Source organism: Phocoena phocoena, chromosome 12, assembly GCF_963924675.1.
Source record: "Phocoena phocoena chromosome 12, mPhoPho1.1, whole genome shotgun sequence".
In the NCBI taxonomy this organism is placed as follows: Eukaryota; Metazoa; Chordata; class Mammalia; order Artiodactyla; family Phocoenidae; genus Phocoena; species Phocoena phocoena.
In genome coordinates, this window is record NC_089230.1 from 8,677,103 (window position 1) to 8,696,077 (window position 18,975).

The 18,975-nt window shown below is 45.5% G+C and overlaps 1 protein-coding gene across 2 annotated transcripts in view; it reads right to left on the reverse strand.

Moving 5' to 3' along the window:
* The window catches only part of SYTL3 (synaptotagmin like 3), a 75,468-nt gene that overhangs the window by 15,749 nt on the left and 40,744 nt on the right, over positions 1-18,975 (reverse strand). The window contains exons 6-8 of one of the 2 annotated variants that reach the window (XM_065888790.1): positions 18,038-18,116; positions 16,546-16,670; positions 12,459-12,593 (exon numbers count right to left, since the gene is read on the reverse strand). In XM_065888790.1, the coding sequence (XP_065744862.1) occupies positions 12,459-12,593; positions 16,546-16,670; positions 18,038-18,116 (339 nt within the window). The remainder of the gene's footprint in view (positions 1-12,458; positions 12,594-16,545; positions 16,671-18,037; positions 18,117-18,975) is intronic. The other variant, XM_065888791.1, reaches the window with a different exon arrangement.

An 18,975-nucleotide genomic window follows, 5' to 3' on the forward strand; every position in this document is an offset into this window, starting at 1 on the left:
GTTTCAAGATAGCAAATAAATCAAAATTTATACAGAGCATGCGTCCTGACTCACGGTAAGTTAGTAACACACCAGCCCGCTTGTACTTTGCAAAGTAAGTTGCCACACACTCTGTCTTAAGGAGACGAGGCGTCCTCCGAAGGGCCTGTCTTGCCCAGATGCGGTGCTTGCCTAGCAGTACGGCTTGCGCAGTCTCATTCTTGAACACAGACCACTTGGGAAGCAGCGGACTGTCTCCCGTGCAGTTCTGCAAAGCTAAATCTCCAAGGGCGGATAATAACCCCACGGCAGGGAGAGCCCTGGGGAGAGCAGCGTGGTGCCGGGGGCCGAATGACCGGGATCAGAGGCTGCTGGACTCAGGGTCCAAGTGGGAAAATCAGTCCTGTTCTCACTGGGTTATGGTGAGGCGTACATGGACGAGAGTACGTACAATATGCAAAGACAACAATAAATTGTGTTTAAATTTTTAATGGGTCCCCAGAATGACCAACAGAACTACCACCGTAAGTTAGGGCACCCTAAGCTGAGGTGATGTGGAGAAGTAGCGCAAGTGACAGAACCAACCGCCTCATCACTGTCAAATTTGCTTAGGAATTTGCCACCCTGTGCGTGCAATCAACCTCAGTGAGGACGCTACAGAGAGAGGGAACCCCACGTGATTCCCACCTTCCCAACTGGTTCCTCGACACCGTAAAACATCCTGGAAACAAGCTAAGAAGAAAGCGCGAGTCTCTCTCACTAGAGAGAGACCAAAACAAAACCAACAACTTAGAGGGCCCTGAACCTGAACTAGCTCATGCCAAGAGCCCAACCACTTTCACCACACCCAGTCACTGGCCCTGAAAAATGTTATCCACCAACAACACCCATGCAACTGTTGGGAGGGGAAACAGTTTTTAAATTTCACACACCCAGAAATGCGTGGAGTGGTGAGACCGCACGAAAAGAGTGCAGACAGAAGGTGACGGGGAGGGAGGCTTGGCAAGAGGTGTGAGCTGCTTAAGCAAAGCTGAAGGCAGGCGTTAGAAGTTCTGATAATTAACCTGCACTCATCACGGGACTCCACCCCGGGCTACGTCAGACTAAACTGTACTACACCAACTCTTCTGCCAAGAACAAGTAGAAAACTGAATTGAACGACAAGCAGTTCGAAGGCACTGTAGAGCTACCGGGACAGCCAGGGTGCCAGGGTCCACGATACTGAAGAGGCGCGCAGCCAGGTGAGCCTGACGTCCTGGCTGTGTTTCCCTCTGAGGCATCTGTCGGTAGGTGAGCAGTACAGGCGGAAAGGCTGTGAGGCTCCGGAGCTGGGCACAGTGACCAAGCCAAGTGCTGGGGGCTGTGAAGAAGTACAGAACTTGAGGAGCAAAGGGAGACACACTAGGTGAGAGTGATGCTCAAGGCTGCTTTTCCCCTCAGGGTCTTTGCTGAGTTGGAAGCCGATGCTGAGAGGCTGAGTAGTTTGAAAACACCTTCGGAAGTTTCACCTCACTAGACAGAAGGAACTGGAGTTCAGGCCCACCACAGAGGAGGGGCCTGGCAAAAGTCCAGACCCTCAGCTGGGACTCCTCACAGGCTTTCCTCCTGGGAGTCCGAGTGCCCTGGAAGCGGACCAGTCCTCCCAGAGGCTGAAACTCAGCTCTCAATGAGCTCAGTACCGGAGGGGCAAAGACTCCTGGCCTCCACCCTGGCGGTGCACTGGAGCAAAAGCAAGTCTCCCTGAAGGACGGTCACATCCATCTCTCCCATTCGGCTGGAGCTCGAGGACAGCAGGGACCCTGCATGTTTCTGCCCTCTATCAAATCTCCAGCACCAGCTCAGAGCCTGGCTCACGGTAAATCCTCAAGAAACATTTATGAAATGAATAAAGAAAGCGCATGAAGTATTTTCATTTAAAAAGTTGTCTCTGTAAATATTATGGCATGATGTGTTGTGTCCCCGTCCTGAAGGAGCAGTAGACTTGAGGTAAGAAGACTCGGGTGATAGTCCTGACCCTGGATGACTTTAGTTACATCCCTTAACTGCAGATTCTAGAGGGAAAACATTTTAAAATAAAACTACATGGGGACTTCCCTGGTTGTCCAGTGGTTAAGACTCCACACAGCCAATGCAGGGGACCCGGGTTAGATCCCTGGTCTGGGAACTAAGTCCCACATGCTGTGTGGCACGGCCTAAAGATTTAAAAAAAAAAACAAAAACAAAAAAGCAAAACAACCTATGTGTAGGCACATCATAAAAAAATTGCTGAGAATCCAGGACAAAGAGTAAAAGCTTAAAAGCAAAGGCAAAAAAGCTATGTTAACGTCCATGGAATAAACAACAAGGGCAGGAGAGGGTGGGGTGCAAGCATTGGTGGGGAGACCGGCATCTTCTGTTCGGGTGGGGAAGGAGAGTCGTGTGGGTGCAGACTCGAAGAGGTTAATTTCGGTATCAGGAGGATTAGGGAATTCCAGGCTTGCTCTTTTTTTTTTTTTTTTTAAAGAAGTGGGAAGGGATGTTTATTTGTTAAGAATGAGGAAGAAACGTGGGGAGAAGTTTTGAAAAGAGGTTTAAAATGACCGAAGAAGGTGTGAAAATGATTGTTGTGAGAGCAGAAACCTGAGTCACCCAGAGAAACACATCAGGATGGCTGGCAGTGTGCGTGCATTTGGAGCTGGTGACACAACAGGGCAGACCTAATCCCATGCACTCACACTGGGCATTAGGTCTTCCCTACTGTGTGCACAGCTGTTCAGGTGCAGGTACAGAGAAGGTGCACAGCTGGCTCATCTAGCTTGGCGTCCAGAATTAGAAAGCATCCAGGAAGCACTAAAAGTACTCATCCTTCATTTTATAAGATAAGCAGAGGTCAAGACAGGTTGAGAACACATTCATAGTAGGGGACATTAACACCCCACTTTCACCAATGGACAGATCATCCAAAATGAAAATAAGTACGGAAACACAAGCTTTAAATGACACATTAAACAAGATGGACTTAATTGATATTGATAGGACATTCCATCCAAAAACAACAGAATACACTTTCTTCTCAAGTGCTCATGGAACATTCTCCAGGATCGAGCATATCTTGGGTCACAAATCAAGCCTTGGTAAATATAAGAAAATTGAAATCATATCAAGTATCTTTTCCAACCACAACGCTGTAAGACTAGATATCAATTACAGGAAAAAAATTGTAAAAAATACAAATACATGGAGGCTAACCAATACACTACTTAATAACCAAGAGATCACTGAAGAAATCAAAGAGGAAATCAAAAAATACCTAGAAACAAATGACAATGAAAACACGACAACCCAAAACCTATGGGATGCAGTAAAAGCAGTTCTAAGAGGGAAGTTTATAGCAATACAATGCTACCTCAAGAAACAAGAAACATCTCAAATAAACACCCTAACCTTACACCTAAAGCAGTTAGAGAAAGAAGAACAAAAGACCCAAAATTAGCAGAAGGAAAGAAATCATAAAGATCAGATCAGAAATAAATGAAAAAGAAATGAAGGAAACAATAGCAAAGATCAATAAAACTAAAAGGTGGTTCTTTGAGAAGATAAACAAAATTGATAAACTATTAGCCAGACTCATCAAGAAGAAAAGGGAGAAGACTCAGATCAATAGAATTAGAAATGAAAAACAAGAAGTAACAACTGACACTGCAGACATACAAAGGATCACTGGAGATTACTAGAAGCAACTATACGCCAATAAAATGGGACAACCTGGAAGAAATAGACACATTCTTCGAAAAGCACAACCTTCTGAGACCGAACCAGGAAGAAATAGAAAACATAAACAGACCAATCACAAGCACTTAAATTGAGACTGTGATTAAAAATCTTCCAACAAACAAAAGCCCAGGACCAGATGGCTTCACAGGCGAATTCTATCAAACATTTAGAGAAGAGCTAACACCTATCCTTCTCAAATTCTTCCAAAATATAGCAGAGGGAGGAACACTCCCAAACTCATTCTACGAGGCCACCATCACCCTGATATCAAAACCACACAAAGATGTCACAAAGAAATATCAGGCCAATATCACTGATGAACATAGAAGCAAAAACCCTCAACAAAATACTAGCAAACTGAATGAACCAGCATATTAAAAGGATTATACACCCTGATCAAGTGGGGTTTATCCCAGGAATGCAAGGATTCTTCAATATACACAAATCAATCAATGTGATAAACCATATTAACAAACTGAAGGAGAAAAACCATATGATCATTTCAATAGATGCAGAAAAGGCTTTTGACAAAATTCAACACCCATTTATGATAAAAACCCTCCAGAAAGTAGGCACAGAGGGAACTTACCTCAACATAATAAAGGCCATATATGACAAACCCACAGCCAACATCGTTCTCAATGGTGAAAAACTGAAACCATTTCCACTAAGATCAGGAACAAGACAAGGCTGTCCACTCTCACCACTATTATTCAACATAGTTTTGGAAGTTTTAGCCACAGCAATCAGAGAAAAAAAAGAAATAAAAGGAATCCAAATTGGAAAAGAAGTAAAGCTGTCACTGTTTGCAGATGACATGATACTATACATAGAGAATCCTAAAAATGCCACCAGAAAACTAGAGCTAATCAATGAATTTGGTAAAGTAGCAGGATACAAAATTAGTGCACAGAAATCTCTTGCATTCCTATACACTAATGATGAAAAATCTGAAAGAGAAATTAAGGAAACACTCCCATTTACCATTGTAACAAAAAGAATAAAACACCTAGGAATAAACCTACCTAAGGAGACAAAAGAGCTGTATGCAGAAAATTATAAGACACTGATGAAAGAAATTAAAGATGATACAAACAGATGGAGAGATACACAATTTTCTTGGATTGGAAGAATCAACACTGTGAAAATGACTATACTACCCAAAGCAATCTACACATTCAATGCAATCCCTATCAAACTACCAATGGCATTTTTCACAGAACTAGAACAAAAAATTTTACAATTTGTATGGAAACACAAAAGACTCCGAATAGCCAAAGCCATTTTGAGAAAGAAAAACAGAGCTGGAGGAATCAGGCTCCCAGGCTTCAGACTGTACCACAAAGCTACAGTAATCAAGACAGTATGGTATCGGCAATAAAAACGGAAATATAGATCAATGGAACACGATAGAAAGCCCAGAGATAAACCCACACACATATAGTCACCTTATTTTTGATGAAGGAGGCAAGAATATACAACGGAGAAAAGACAGCCTCTTCAATAAGTGGTGCTGGGAAAACTGGACAGCTACATGTAAAAGAATGAAATTAGAACAGTCCCCAACACCACACACAAAAAAATAAACTCAAAATGGATTAAAGACCTAAATGTAAGGCCAGACACTATAAAACTCTTAGAGGAAAACACAGGCAGAACACTCTATGATATAAATCACAGCAAGATCCTTTTGGACCCACCTCCTAGAGAAATGGAAATAAAAACAAAAATAAACAAATGGGACCTAATGAAACTTAAAAGCTTTTGCACATCATGGAAACCATAAACAAGACGAAAAGACAACCCTCAGAATGGGAGAAAATATTTGCAAATGAAGCAACTGACAAAGGATTAATCTCCAAAATTTACAAGCAGCTCATGCAGCTCAGTATCAAAAAGAACAAACAACCCAATCCAAAAATGGGCAGAAGACCTAAACAGACACTTCTCCAAAGAAGATATACAGACAGCCAACAAACACATGAAAGAATGCTCAACATCACTAATCATTAGAGAAATTCAAATCAAAACTACAATGAGGTATCACCTCACACCAGTCAAAGTGGCCATCATTTAAAAATCTACAAACAATAAATGCTGGAGAGGGTGTGGAGAAAAGGGAACCCTCTTGCACTGTTGGTGGGAATGTAAATTGATACAGCCACTATGGAGAACAGTATGGAGGTTCCTTAAGAAACTAAAAATAGAACTACCATATGACCCAGCAATCCCACTACTGGGCACATACCCTGAGGAAACCATAATTCAAAGAGTCATGTACCACAATGTTCACTGCAGCACCATTTACAATAGCCAGGACATGGAAGCAACCTAAGTGTCCATCGACAGATGAATGGATAAAGAAGACGTGGCACATACGTACAATGGAATATTACTCAGCCATAAAAAGAAACGAAATTGAGTTATTTGTAGTGAGGTGGGTGGACCTAGAGTCTGTCATAGAGAGTGAAGTAAGTCAGAAAGAGAAAAACAAATACCGTATGCTAACACATATATATGGAATCTGAAGAAAAAAAAAAAAAGGCTATGAAGAACCTAGGGGCAGGACAGGATAATGATGCAGATGTAGAGAATGGACTTGAGGACACGGGGAGGGGGAAGGGTAAGCTGGGATGAAGTGAGAGAATGGCATGGACTAATATATACTACCAAATGTAAAATAGCTAGCTAGTGGGAAGCAGCCTCATAGCACAGGGAGATCAGCTCGGTGCTTTGTGACCACCTAGACGGATGGGATAGGGAGGGTGGGAGGGAGGGAGACGCAAGAGGGAAGAGATATGGGAACATATGTATATGTATAACTGATTCACTTTGTTATAAAGCAGAAACTAACACACCACTGTAAAGCAATTAGACTCCAATAAAGATGTTTAAAAAAAAAAAGTTGAGACCCACCCAAAAACTGCAGGGCAAATCAGAAGTAGAGCTGGAAGATGGCCTTATCCCTTGGGCCATCGACTAATGGTAGTGTCTCCGAGTAATTCAAGTGCGTATCTGCTTGGCCAGGGAAAGTGCAGCCTCAGATAATGAGAGGACTGCAGAGCACGTCCTTTGGTCTACGGCATTCCCTCAGAGATAACTTAGGACTTCACCACCACTGCCCTGGGACAAAGTTTTTTCTGCTTCTATTTTCCCTGTAGACAGAGCAGAATCTTCAAGCAAGTTGAACCTTTGAGCAGCAAATGGGGTTAATCAAGAGGTCCCAGCCCAGAAGAACAACTAAGAACTCAGCCTGACTTTTCTTAGAGCCATGGGCTCTGTCTGGTTGTGAAAGAAAAGTAAATCTGAGCAAAAGCGAAGGAGAACTACTTTAGTCAGGCAGGGAGCATTCAGTGACTTTCTCTGAAGGTCACGAGTTATCTATTATAACCGTAAGCAAGGCCTGATGCCCTTTGATTTTACAAAAGCAGAATCAAGGAAAGTCAACTGAAACCACAGCTATACTGAAAATACATAAATAAATCTTGATCCACAAGAGCATTACTGCAGGGAGGTCAGATGGCCGCTGTTTATCAACGTTTACGCACAATACATAAATGTTTTTGAAACCTCAAAGTTCTTTGATAATTGCAATATTGTTTTCAAACAAACATGGTCGAACCTTAAATATTATAGCATTCAGATGATGTTTTCGAGAGATAGACCTCTAAGAGGTCACTTCAATATAATTGTCTATTATTTACTCTGGTTTTCGTTCTTAATAAAAAATAGGTTAATATGAGTATATAGCTAAATACAATACTCTCTTTTAAAAAGTCACCACAACCAGAGATGTTCAGAAATACTAAAGGAAAGTGGAAGTTTCCAAAACCCCAATGAGTGCTGTGAGCAGGGGCAGTGAACGCTTTGAGCCGCTCCCCACTTAGTAGTGACCCAAATGCCATATCTCAAATCGATGTTTAAGAGAAACAACTAGGGAGTTGGATTGTTACTTCAAAGATTAAAAACCCTTCCATCATCCAAGCTCCTGCCCATCCATGTGCAAGGAACTCCGATGTGTATGCCCGGCATGTGATCACTTCGCCAGTCACAGTGTCTTCACTGCCAGGGAAAATGCCAACTGCATGAAAACATGGATATAAATGCATTCCTTTTTAGATTTTTTAAAACACACAAGTGAAGGCAAAATGGACACTCAGACAGGAACTCTAATGACTTCCCCCCCAGGGAATCGCTAAAAAATTACCAAGTTCTAGCTCCTAATGACTGGAGGGTTTTTTTTGGGTTTTTTTGTCTTTTTTTTAAAAAAACACGAATTGGGGTTTTTCTTCTCACAAACATTACATGTTTATGGAGAAGATACAGAAAATACAGATAAGACAAAAAATATTTAATAAAAAAGCATAAGCCCACCATTCTCAACCTCTTGGTGTAATCGTTTCAGTTGTTTTACAGTGTCTACAGTATAATCATTTTGTTTTTATAAATATGGGCTACGATATACTATTTTGTAACTTGATATCTTTATCAATTTCCACATTAATATTCTTTAACCACATTATTTTTAATAGTTGCAAGGTATTCCTCTGAATAAATGTACCATAATCTATTTAACCATTGCCCTATTTTACACATTTCTGGCTATTTTCAATGTTTCAAAATTTAAGAAGATTATAAACAATGCTGTCTTTGACATCCACATATACACAGTTCTGGCAACGTTCATGATGATTCTTAAAGAATATTTCCTGTAACTAAAATATCTGGATTAAAGAGAACATGCATTTTAAAGCCTTTGATGTACATCGCTGGTTGCCCTCCAGTTCACCCCAGCAGTTCACATGAACGTCTGCCTCTCCCACGTGCTGCCCAGCAGTAAGCTATGCCACTTTTTTTGTCTTAAGATTTTTTTTTTTTTGATGTGGACCATTTTTTTTTAAGTCTTTATTGAATGTGTTACAGTATTTCTTCTGTTTTCTGTTTTGGTTTTTTGGCCACGGGGCATGTGGGATCTTAGTTTCCTGACCAGGGATTGAACCCGCACCCCCTGCATTGGAAGACGAAGTCTTAACCGCTGGACCGCCAAGGAAGTTCCTGTGTTGCTTTTTAAATTTGCTAAAATGGTCCCCAAATAGCACTTGCTTTCATTTCGTACTCATTTAACTACTCGGCAAGTTGAGTGTTTCCCCTATTTATTGCCCATCTGTATTCCTACTTTTGTAATAAGCAGAGACTTAATAAGCTTTTTCTAGCCTCAACTTCCTGTTTCTCAGAGAATGTAAGTGTCTCTCAGAAGAGAAGGCAACATCTCTGGGCAAGAAACAAAACCTATTTGCTTTGTGGGAGTTTAGTTTCCTTAAACAAACACTGCTTCAGACTAAGGGGAACAGGTTCGGATTGAATACGTAATAATTCAATCTCATGGTGATAAGTGTTCAGGGCACAAATCAGAGGAGAGTTTAGAAGAAAGGGAGTTGAGAGAGCCGGGTTGAATTTGCACTATAGTTTGGAGGTATTTCCCTAAGAAACAGTCTGAGTGAGAGACATACACTCACCACATCCTCTTACCCGAGCATCCTTCCCGACGACTCTGAGAGATCTTCTAGGTGTGGATCAGCCCCAAGTGAGCAGAGCTGAACCAGGGTGTGGGGGGCAGTTTAAGAGTTCAACAACTCCCCTGGGATAAGACAGAAGACCTGGGCTTTGACTCACAGTCAGAGTTCTGCAGTGACTGCGTGACCTTCGCAAGTTACGTAACCTCCGTGAGCCTCAGTTTTCCCGTCTGTGAAATGGGATAATAGCATTTATTATATCCCATTTCCACGGACAAGATCGTTGTGAGAATGATCGGGAGGCGAAGCCCCTAGCTCTGCAGTTAGCACACAGTAGGCTTTCAATAGTAGCTCTGATAGGAATGAATCCAACCATGTCACGAATATTTACTGAGTGCCACTGAAGCGTCAGGCACCGCGCTGGGCACCTGGGTATTACAACAAATGATAAACCGCAGATAAGCTAATTACATAGCTGTAGAAGGTAATAAGAATGAACAGAGAGCAGGTGAAGGCAAGGCGGGCAGGGCAGGGGGGAGACCTCCTGAGAAGGTGACTTTGGAGCAAAGACTTGAAGGGAGGGAGGGAGGGAGGGAGGAAGCTTGGCGCCTGGGAGAGGGAACCACCCCAGGAATGCCCGGGGCAGGCATGAGTCTGGCTGTTCTAGGACCAGTGCCGCTGAGCGAAATGAGCAAGGGGGCAGGTGTGGACGGTGCACAGCTCGTGCAGGGCCCCGTGGAGCACCGTGGGGCGGGTCCTCGCCCATGTCCCTGCCGCTGCATTGGTTTCTGGGCCTTGAAGGAGCTTAGAGGCCAGTCTAGCGGACTGTGGACAGTTTGGGCTCCCTGGGAAGGAGGGTTTAGCCTCATCCTCCCAGATCAGCCTTATAAAGGCTCAAGCTAGCTGGAGTCTCTGGAGCCCGTATGTTACCTGGGGTGGAAGCAAACCTTCCCATGGATCTCAGAGAGGCTCCCAGAGGCCACTCCTATGCTTTGCCTGTCTGCACCCACCACGGGGTTCAACCCCAGGACAGAATGTTCTGGAGCCGCCCTTGCTTACTTCCCCCTCGGGGAAGCATTTCCTCAGTGCTTTCACCTTTCTCAACTATTCTCCACTATAAACTCCCAGGAAGGGGCTGAGTCATCCTCCAACACCAGCGCTCCGAGATACCACCCCAGACTCTCATGACCTTAGGGCATCCAAGAAGCGGAGGGTAACTCCTTCTGGCTCTGCTAGGACCGCTGTGCTGTGCGACCAGGACAGGAGGCTGCCCTCAGCACGAGCTGGGAAGGGCTCACAAGAGGAGCTGTGTGAACTGAACAGCTACTGCCTTGGACAGCACGGTCCTAGACTGTTCAAGAATCCTTAACAAACACCATACTCTACTCGGGTTTGAAATTGCCAGGGCTCAACCTGTGTGTTTCTGAAACCTCACCGTGCATATGAATCTCCTAGGGCTCTTGTTAAATTGTAGGTTCGGACTCCAGCAGGCCTGGGGTAAGGCTGGAGATTCTGGTTTCTGACAAGCGCCCAGGTGGCGCCAGCGCTGCTGGGTCCCACATTGTGAGTAGCGAGTGTGCAGAGCAGGGGTCTTCATGGAGGCAGGACCACCCACAGGAGACAGGGGCTGGAGCCAACAGATGGGCTGGAGCTGCTGGCATTTAGTGGATTGAATCAAGGATGTCAGCTATTCTTCAAGGTCTAGCCTGCTTCTGCCGTGACTTCTGAATACTCGACTGGACATTCGTGGAGATTGGGGAAGTCTGTCTGATGTGCACACCATGTTCCACTAAAACGCAACAACCCCAAGGAACAGAAAGGTTAAAGTACTAGCTCTGGACCACGCTCCTTGCCACTAAAGGAGCTGGAAGGTGAACCAAGACGTTGGTCTCTAGAAGCTGAGTTCTTAACCACTGTTATTTCGCCACGGAATATGAACATCATTTGATTCCCAAGGCAATCCAGTGAGATGAACAACTCTTCAGACTTCCCTGGAGGTCCAGGGGTTAAGGCTCCGTGCTTCTAATGCAGGGGGCGCCGGTTCGATCCCTGGTTGGGGAACTAAGACCCCACATGCTGTGCGGTATTGCCAAAAAAAAAAAGAACAACTTTGATACCATCTCCTTGATGAGGACTCTGAGGTTTAGGGAGTCTTTATGATTGTTTAAGATCACTGAATAAGTCAAAGACCCATGACTGTAACTGAAGCCACACGGCCCCTCACCCAAGGCTCCATCTAACACATCAAGCACACATCATATGTTTAGACACAGAGTAAACATTCATTCAATGTTTTTGAATAAAGTAATAAAAAGGCCTGCCTATGAACAGACACTACATTTAAAACACCACAAAGCAATCTCAAAAAAAAGAGGAGCAAAGTTGGAGGACTTTACTCAACTTCAAGACTTCCTACAAAGCTACAGTAATCACGTCAGTGTGGCTTTGGCATAAGGACAAAGAGATCATTGGAGCACGATAGAGAACCTAGGAAAACGTCCACATTTATATGGTCATTTGATTTTTAACAAAGACACCAAAGTCAATGGAAAAATGAGTCTTTTTTTTTTTTTTAAATGGTGCTGGAAGGGGCTTGCCCGGTGGTCCAGTGGTTAAGACTCTGCACTTCCACTGCAGGGGGGTGCAGGTTCGATCCCTGGTTGGGGAACTAAGATCCCACATGCCACGAGACGTGGCCAAAATAAATAATAAATGGTGCTGGAATAACTGTGTATTCATATGGGGAAAAATGAACCTCAGTCTGTACCTTACACCATTCACAAAGAGGAATGAGCTGGAGCATGGACCACACATAAAAGCTAAACTTTTATAAAGCTTCTAGAAGAAAACATAGGAGAATATATCTTCATGACTTATGGGTAGATAAGACAGAGAAGTAACCATGAAAGAAAAATCTGACGAATCAGACTTCATCAAACTAAACACTTCTCATCCAAAGACACCACCACTTATTATTAATTACTCTCTGTGTGAATGAAAACGTTCACAATAAGATGTAAAAAAGAAAACCACCATCAGAGTACAGCAAGGCTTTTCCCAGCTCTCAAGCTAAATAAAACATCACCTCTGCGCTCCATGTTACGCTCCAGTTTATCCCAGAAGACAACACGGCCCTCGTGTCACCTAACAATCCAAGTTGACGTCATGGCAACAACCACACATCGCGTGTCAAGGATATCAGACAAGACTCACGTGTCTCAAGCCTCCTGAGAATAAAGTGTTGGGCGCTGGACTGAATGAGATATCCTCTTGCTTCAAAACAGGGCCAGTAGGGCATTTGGGACTCTCTTGATTAAGAGGATTCAAAATATCTGGTGCGCTGACCTTCTGAAAAAGAAAACAGAGAATCAGCATAGTATAGTCTGCATCCCAGTTTGAGTCTGTTCAAATGTGATGACTTCAGCGAGCATGGCCTGCATGTCACTAATATGCAAACTTCCGGGTGCTGAGTAAGAGGCCACACTTCCGTTTGGATAAATGCCTACACACACGGGGCCCCAAGACAGACATCACCAAGCTTTGGGACATTCATGAACAGTGATGGGTGGGTTACTTATGGAGTAGTACAAGTCTTAAAGAAACTGATGTCCACATTTGACCTTATTAATGACGCAGGCATTTAATCACGTGAAATATAGTATTCAGCCTGACAGCCTCTAATGTGCTCATAAAAAAAGGAAAAAAATCAAAATACGTTTCTAAATTTTATAAAAATTTTTTTTAATAGTTGGTACTTATATAACATGTACATCTTGTGCTTTCTAATATGGTAGCCACTAGCCACATGGGGCTATTTAAATTCCAATCAGTTAAAATCAAATAAAATAAATTCAACTTCTTGGTTACAACAGACACATTTCAAGTGCTCAGTAACCACATGTGGCAGTGGCAGGAAAGTTCTGTCGGACAGCGCTAGTACAGAGCAGGGAGGTAAATCTCGTCCTGGTCAAAAAGACAAAGTTTCCAAATCAAGACTTTCGGTTTTGACATTGGGCTGGAAGTAGAACTTGGAAATATAAACAGCTGCACTATGGTCATAATTTTCAGGAATAAAAAGCTAAGACTGTTACAGAACAAACGAAAGACGTGATTACCTCTAGATTATTTCCATGCTCTCGATTCCCAGAACTCAACTCAATTCTATCAGACATTTGTTAAGAAACACTCTATTCAATGTGCCGCTGCTCTGCATCCTGGGAGTGGGAAGAAGCTGGCGGGCGGGCGGGAGGGAGGAGAAGATGCCTGTCTGCCCTCCACAGGCTCACTAGTCATCAGAAATACACACCATTAAAATGGAAGTAAGTATGAGCCACGTCAACGGGAAAGAGTGGGAGGCCTTACACAGAAGAGGCACCTGGGATGGTCTTCAGTGGGAGTGTGACCTGAGTGGGTGTCAAGGGCTGGCTGGGGAAAGACCCCAAGGTAAGGCATCCCGAGTGGAGGGGCTGTCATGATGGTCAGGTATGGAGCATGTTCCTAGACCTGCTAGAGGCCAAAGCAACTGCAGAGACGCAAGAGGCCTGGCAGAGACTCGGACGCGAGATCACACACGCACAGTGACGCGTGATGTCGTCCAGAGGACAGGTAGCTCGGGGACACTAAAGCGTGGGCACAGGGGAGGAGACATAGGGCTGGAGGAGCCGGAGATCCAAAGGGAGGATTTCAGAAATGAAGGTGTTAGAAAAGGTTTTTCGTATAGTTCAAAAGCCCGTGTGCTACACCTACTGAAGTCTGCGCACCTAGAGCCCGTGCTCCGCAACAAGAGAAGCCACCGCAATGAGAAGCCCGTGCACCGCCACAAACAGTGTCCCCCGCTCGCTGCAACTAGAGAAAGCCCGTGCGCAGCAACGAAGACCCAACACAGCCAAACATAAATACATTTAAAAAGTATTAAAAAAAAAAAATAAAGATGTACTCTTCATACTCCAACCCTATAATTATTTAGCATTTACAGATCATGCCATGATTACTGAGTACGTTATAAACGTTTGGCTAAATTTCTCTTTGAAACAGCCATATCAAGTGGGGAGAAAGAATGGCTACAAAGTCATGAGCATGTCCTGCCAAGAGTGTGGTGGTGAAGTGGACACACACTGGACAGAGGGTCTACACAGTGGAGGCTCTCTAGCCACGGCCCCCCCAGTTCGTCCTCACTTCTACCCTTGAGCACCACCAGCCCTTCAGAGAACCCTGCACTCGTCCGGCAGGCCCAGGAGGGTGATACCACAGATGCCCCGTTACGTCAGCTCCAGAGCGGCAGGAGCTACGCCTACAGGTACTTGGGATGCCCCAGTGTATGGCACATGACGCCAGAAGTGGGAAACGTGACAGTCTGCAAACGTTGCTGGCATCTCCTGGCAGGCATCACAGGAATGGTCCCTGGAGCAGGCTCCACCTGGCCCTGCCACCCTGACCACGTTCCCTCTGGGTCATCTCTCGGCCCCAGAATCCTCATCTTTAATGGGACAGTAACAGCACAGACCTCACAGGGTTCTTTAAGGATTAAAAAAGTTAATTTGTCCTCCTATGTGGGGCGTATAATGAAGAGGTTAAGAGTTTAGAATCGTACAAACCTGGGTTCTGTTCCTAGCTCCACCTTTTACAAGCTATTGCTACGAGACAAGGTGGGTAACCTCTCACTAAAACTCAGGTTCTAGATCTTTACCGTGGGAGTAACAATATCTTTCTCAGGAATTTTGTAAGTGTGAAACGTAATAAAGTAGGTGACAAACGCTCCATCGTGCCCAGAACACGGTCCCGCCTAAAGGCACACTGACCCTCTCCTCCATCCACTGATTCGGGGACAGCAGGTAGGGCGGTGGAGACGACAGGAACTCACACTTGTCTGCACCTGAGGGTGTCAAAGACCTTCCGTATACACATCACGCACTCTCCAAGCCCTGCTCTTACAGTGAGGGTCCGAGGACCGCGGCGGCACTGCCCGCTCACCGGCGAGTGCCTTAGAAACACACCTGAGATCCTGCATCTCACGCCCATCCCAGATCCACCGACTCGGAATCTGTATTTCCACAAGATCCCCAAGTGACTCACATACGCGTTAAAGTGGAGAATCTCTGCTCCAGAGTTCGCCCTCCAAACCAAGACTGCCCACCATTTCTGGTTATGTCACCAGGTCCATGTGACAATCTCCCTAAGCCTAAGTGTAAACAGGGTCACATGCACTACCCACCTCGAGGGGTGGTGTGAGGGTAAAAAGAGAGCCCAGGTAAAGCTTTTAGCAAGAGCCTGGCACATAGTAACAAGTGCTGGTAATTTAGGTTTATATTTAGATAACTTAGGTAGCAGTTTAACTGTTATGTTATCTCAGGGCATCTTTACAAGATCACTGTACTGCTCTGGGCAAAACAGGTATTATCACCTGCATTCCCCGGGGGGAGGGGGGAGGGGGGCGGGGGTATTCGGAGGCTCAGGGAGTTCAAGTGATGTGATGGAGATGGAGGCTGGATTTAGCATCTTGAGAGAATGTGGAAGTCCCCGCAGGAGAGTAAGGCCGCGCTCACCCACTTGCCTACACAACAGTCTGTCTGGGGACATCCTGAATAGAGCTCACTGCTGCAGAGAAGGGCACTTGTCCTGTCCAGCTAACCAAAGCTGTCACATCAACCCTGAGAACAGCCAGGTGGTGGCACCTGCCACAGCCAGGTCACCTCAGCCGGACTAGAACCCAGGTTTTCTGACCCTAAAGTCCGCTTCCCCTCACACCCCACCAGTGCATCCGCTTCTGGCTCGGTCAATCCTGGTGGAAAGAGTAATCCTTTCCCTAAAGGCCTTTATTAGGTGAGATCTCTTACAGTTTAGGTACGTGGAGAGTCTCCCTCACGATCACACCTGAACGTGCAGCGTTTACGGTTTCAATAGTTTCAATCAGAGATCGGGACAGATTTTAACCAGAGGTTATTGGAAGCAGGACATAGGACAGAACGAGTGTATCCACAGACCAGGAATAACTGGGCACACTGCAGGCCTGCCTTTGCCTTTCGTGTGGCCTTGCAGCCAGCAGGGAGCTTCGGGGGTCACATGGAAGCCCCGGGGGCTTGGAAAGAGATGGAAGCCTTTCCCTGTTCTGAATCACTTTCCAAATTCAATGAAATTGAATTGTAACCCTCATTTGGCCTGTACCAGCACCCCAGCCAATGGACGGGTTTATAAGTACATTTTTCAGACTGCTTGCTGGTTAACTATGAAGTAAAAGGATGAAGAAACCTATGGAGAAAACGGGCAGAAGGGTGATCTTGGGGCGGCCGGAGGCCTGGGATACCCTGGTGGTGACGTTGACCGCGGTGTCGGACTGGCTTCTCCTCTCCGACCGGCCCTCACACTGCCTGGGACCCACAGCTGGGCGTTGCTTGTCAGAGGTCATGTCGTTCTGCGACTTGGAGAGTTCTAGAAAATCAATACAAGGATGACAGGTGGGAGCACGCAGCTTTGCCAGGACCTGTGGGAACCCTCCTCCGGGATTCCTGCACCCCTTGCTCTGGGGCCAGGAGGAGAGTCCCCAACACCGCGCTGGACCCGGGGCACCTGCACAGGACCGAGGGGCTGGATCCTGAACGTGGGTGACTGTGTGTCCCCACATCTCTGCAGGCGGAGCCACCGTCAGGGTGGGGTTCACGGGCGACCTCCGACCCAGGTTACTCTGCATTCAGGGCACATGTCCCGAGTGTCCGGTTGTCCAAATGCAAAGAAGGCAGCCGAACAAACCAGCTGTTTTTTTACAAAGATTGTATAACTAGATACCACCTCTTGAGATGAAAGCAAGACTTGGGGTATCCTTATAACCATTTCGGGAAGCAAACCCTGAAAAGATGACTTAAAATTTATTTTTTGCAGTATAATAGTCTAGAAAAAAGATGAGTGAAGGGAAGAGGAAGGACCCACACACAGTGAGAGCCTCTCAAAGGTGAATGCGTCCTTTAAAAAGAGCTTCCTTTTCCCATGAGATCCTTTCCTTTATCTTGAAACTACCTTTAGAGTAGCGCCATCCAACAGGGAGATAATACAGCTCACATATGTCATTTTAAATATTCTCATAACCTCACTTTAAAAACTAAAGAGAAACAGGTAAAATTAATTTTAATACTATATTTCACTTAATGCAAAATATCCAATGTATTGTGAAAATATATAATCGATAGTAAAATTATTAATGAAAAATTTCACTCTTTTTTTCGATACTAAGTTTCCGGAATTCAATATGTATTTCACTCCGGCCCCATTTCAAGAGCCACGTGTGGTTAGAGGTTACCATGTAGGGGAGTGCAACTCCAGAGCACGCCTCTGTCTTCTGATCCACCATGAATCCTCAGGCTTTGCTATTTATTAGGTATCTCCTGCATGCACTGAGCAGGGGTAAGGCTGTGGATCATCTCTTTTCTCTAGAGGAGATCCTGCACATGCCCCGCCAAAGCGCCCGGGTATTCATCTTTTCCCCCAAGATGTGTCAGAGCCCCTCCTCTCCGAGAGCAGTGCCAACCGCACTGTTCTCAAGTCTACTGTCTGGAATCTTTGGGGCATCCTTCTACACCAGGCAGCTAGAAAGGTCCCAACAAACACCAGCCCCTCAGCGCTGTCGCTGATGCAAACACAGGTGGAGAGGTGGAGGGGTGAAGGGCCCAGCGCTGTGGCTTTCCCCAGGAGCCAGAGACAGAGAGAGTGGTCCTTCCCCAGCCCAGGTCGCTGGCCAGGCCTCGGCCAGTGGGAAGGGCTGGCCTGGACGGTGGAGAAGAACCCCTGGAGAAGTATCCACTTACTTTTCATGTGGGTGGTGACAGACAGAAACAAATTTTCCACAGACTTATTAAATCCTCTAAACTGACCAAGTTCCTGGAACTAAAAGAGAGACAGAAGGAGAGAGAATGAGAGTTATGTCTGATGACCTGTTTCCCCTGGCAGCCTCTAGGCCGCCAACCCCCAAACCCAGGCACGTGTGGGCAAGGGTGGGTGTGCGTTCTCGGGTTGTGTGCGGACGCGCGTGTGTGTCTGGGGCAGAGGGCACTGTCCTCTCTTCACTCAGCTTCTCTCCTCTGAGTTTTGACACCTGCATTAAAGGCAGGGGCATCACCATGGGGTTGTTGACAAGATAGCAACTACCTCATAGAAATAACAGCTGACACTTCATGGGCTCGAAGACTGTACCACGTAAATTCCTGCTTCTTTAGCCTCCTTCTCTTAGGACCCCACCCCAGCTCTGCACAGAAGGGACGCCAATACAGGCAGAATGCACGTGACACAAGGGCTGAGGGTGGAACCAGGGACGAGGTAAGCAGACTAGAGCCAATGGTTAGCTCCACTCCCACAACAGAGGAGAGACGCAAAAGGAAGAGAAACAACAGAAATGGGATCCCTCCCCTGTGCGAGTCTCATCCACCCACCCACCCACCCATCCACCCACCCACCCACCCATCCACCCACCCACCCATCCATCCACCCACCCACCCCAGGAATATGTCTTGAGCACATCTGTGCTTGAGTAACTTCAGAGCACTTAAAATCTCTCTCTAGGAGAAAGTAGAGCAGAATTTTGAAGGACACTCCAGGGTCTCAGTTTGAATTTGAAAAAAGAATATATATTCTCTCTCTCTCACCAGCAGACAGGTATATCCTCCTTTGTTCAGATATAGTTACTCCCCTTAATACACAGAGTAATAACAATGAAAATAATCAAGACCATGTGTTTCTATGGCACTTT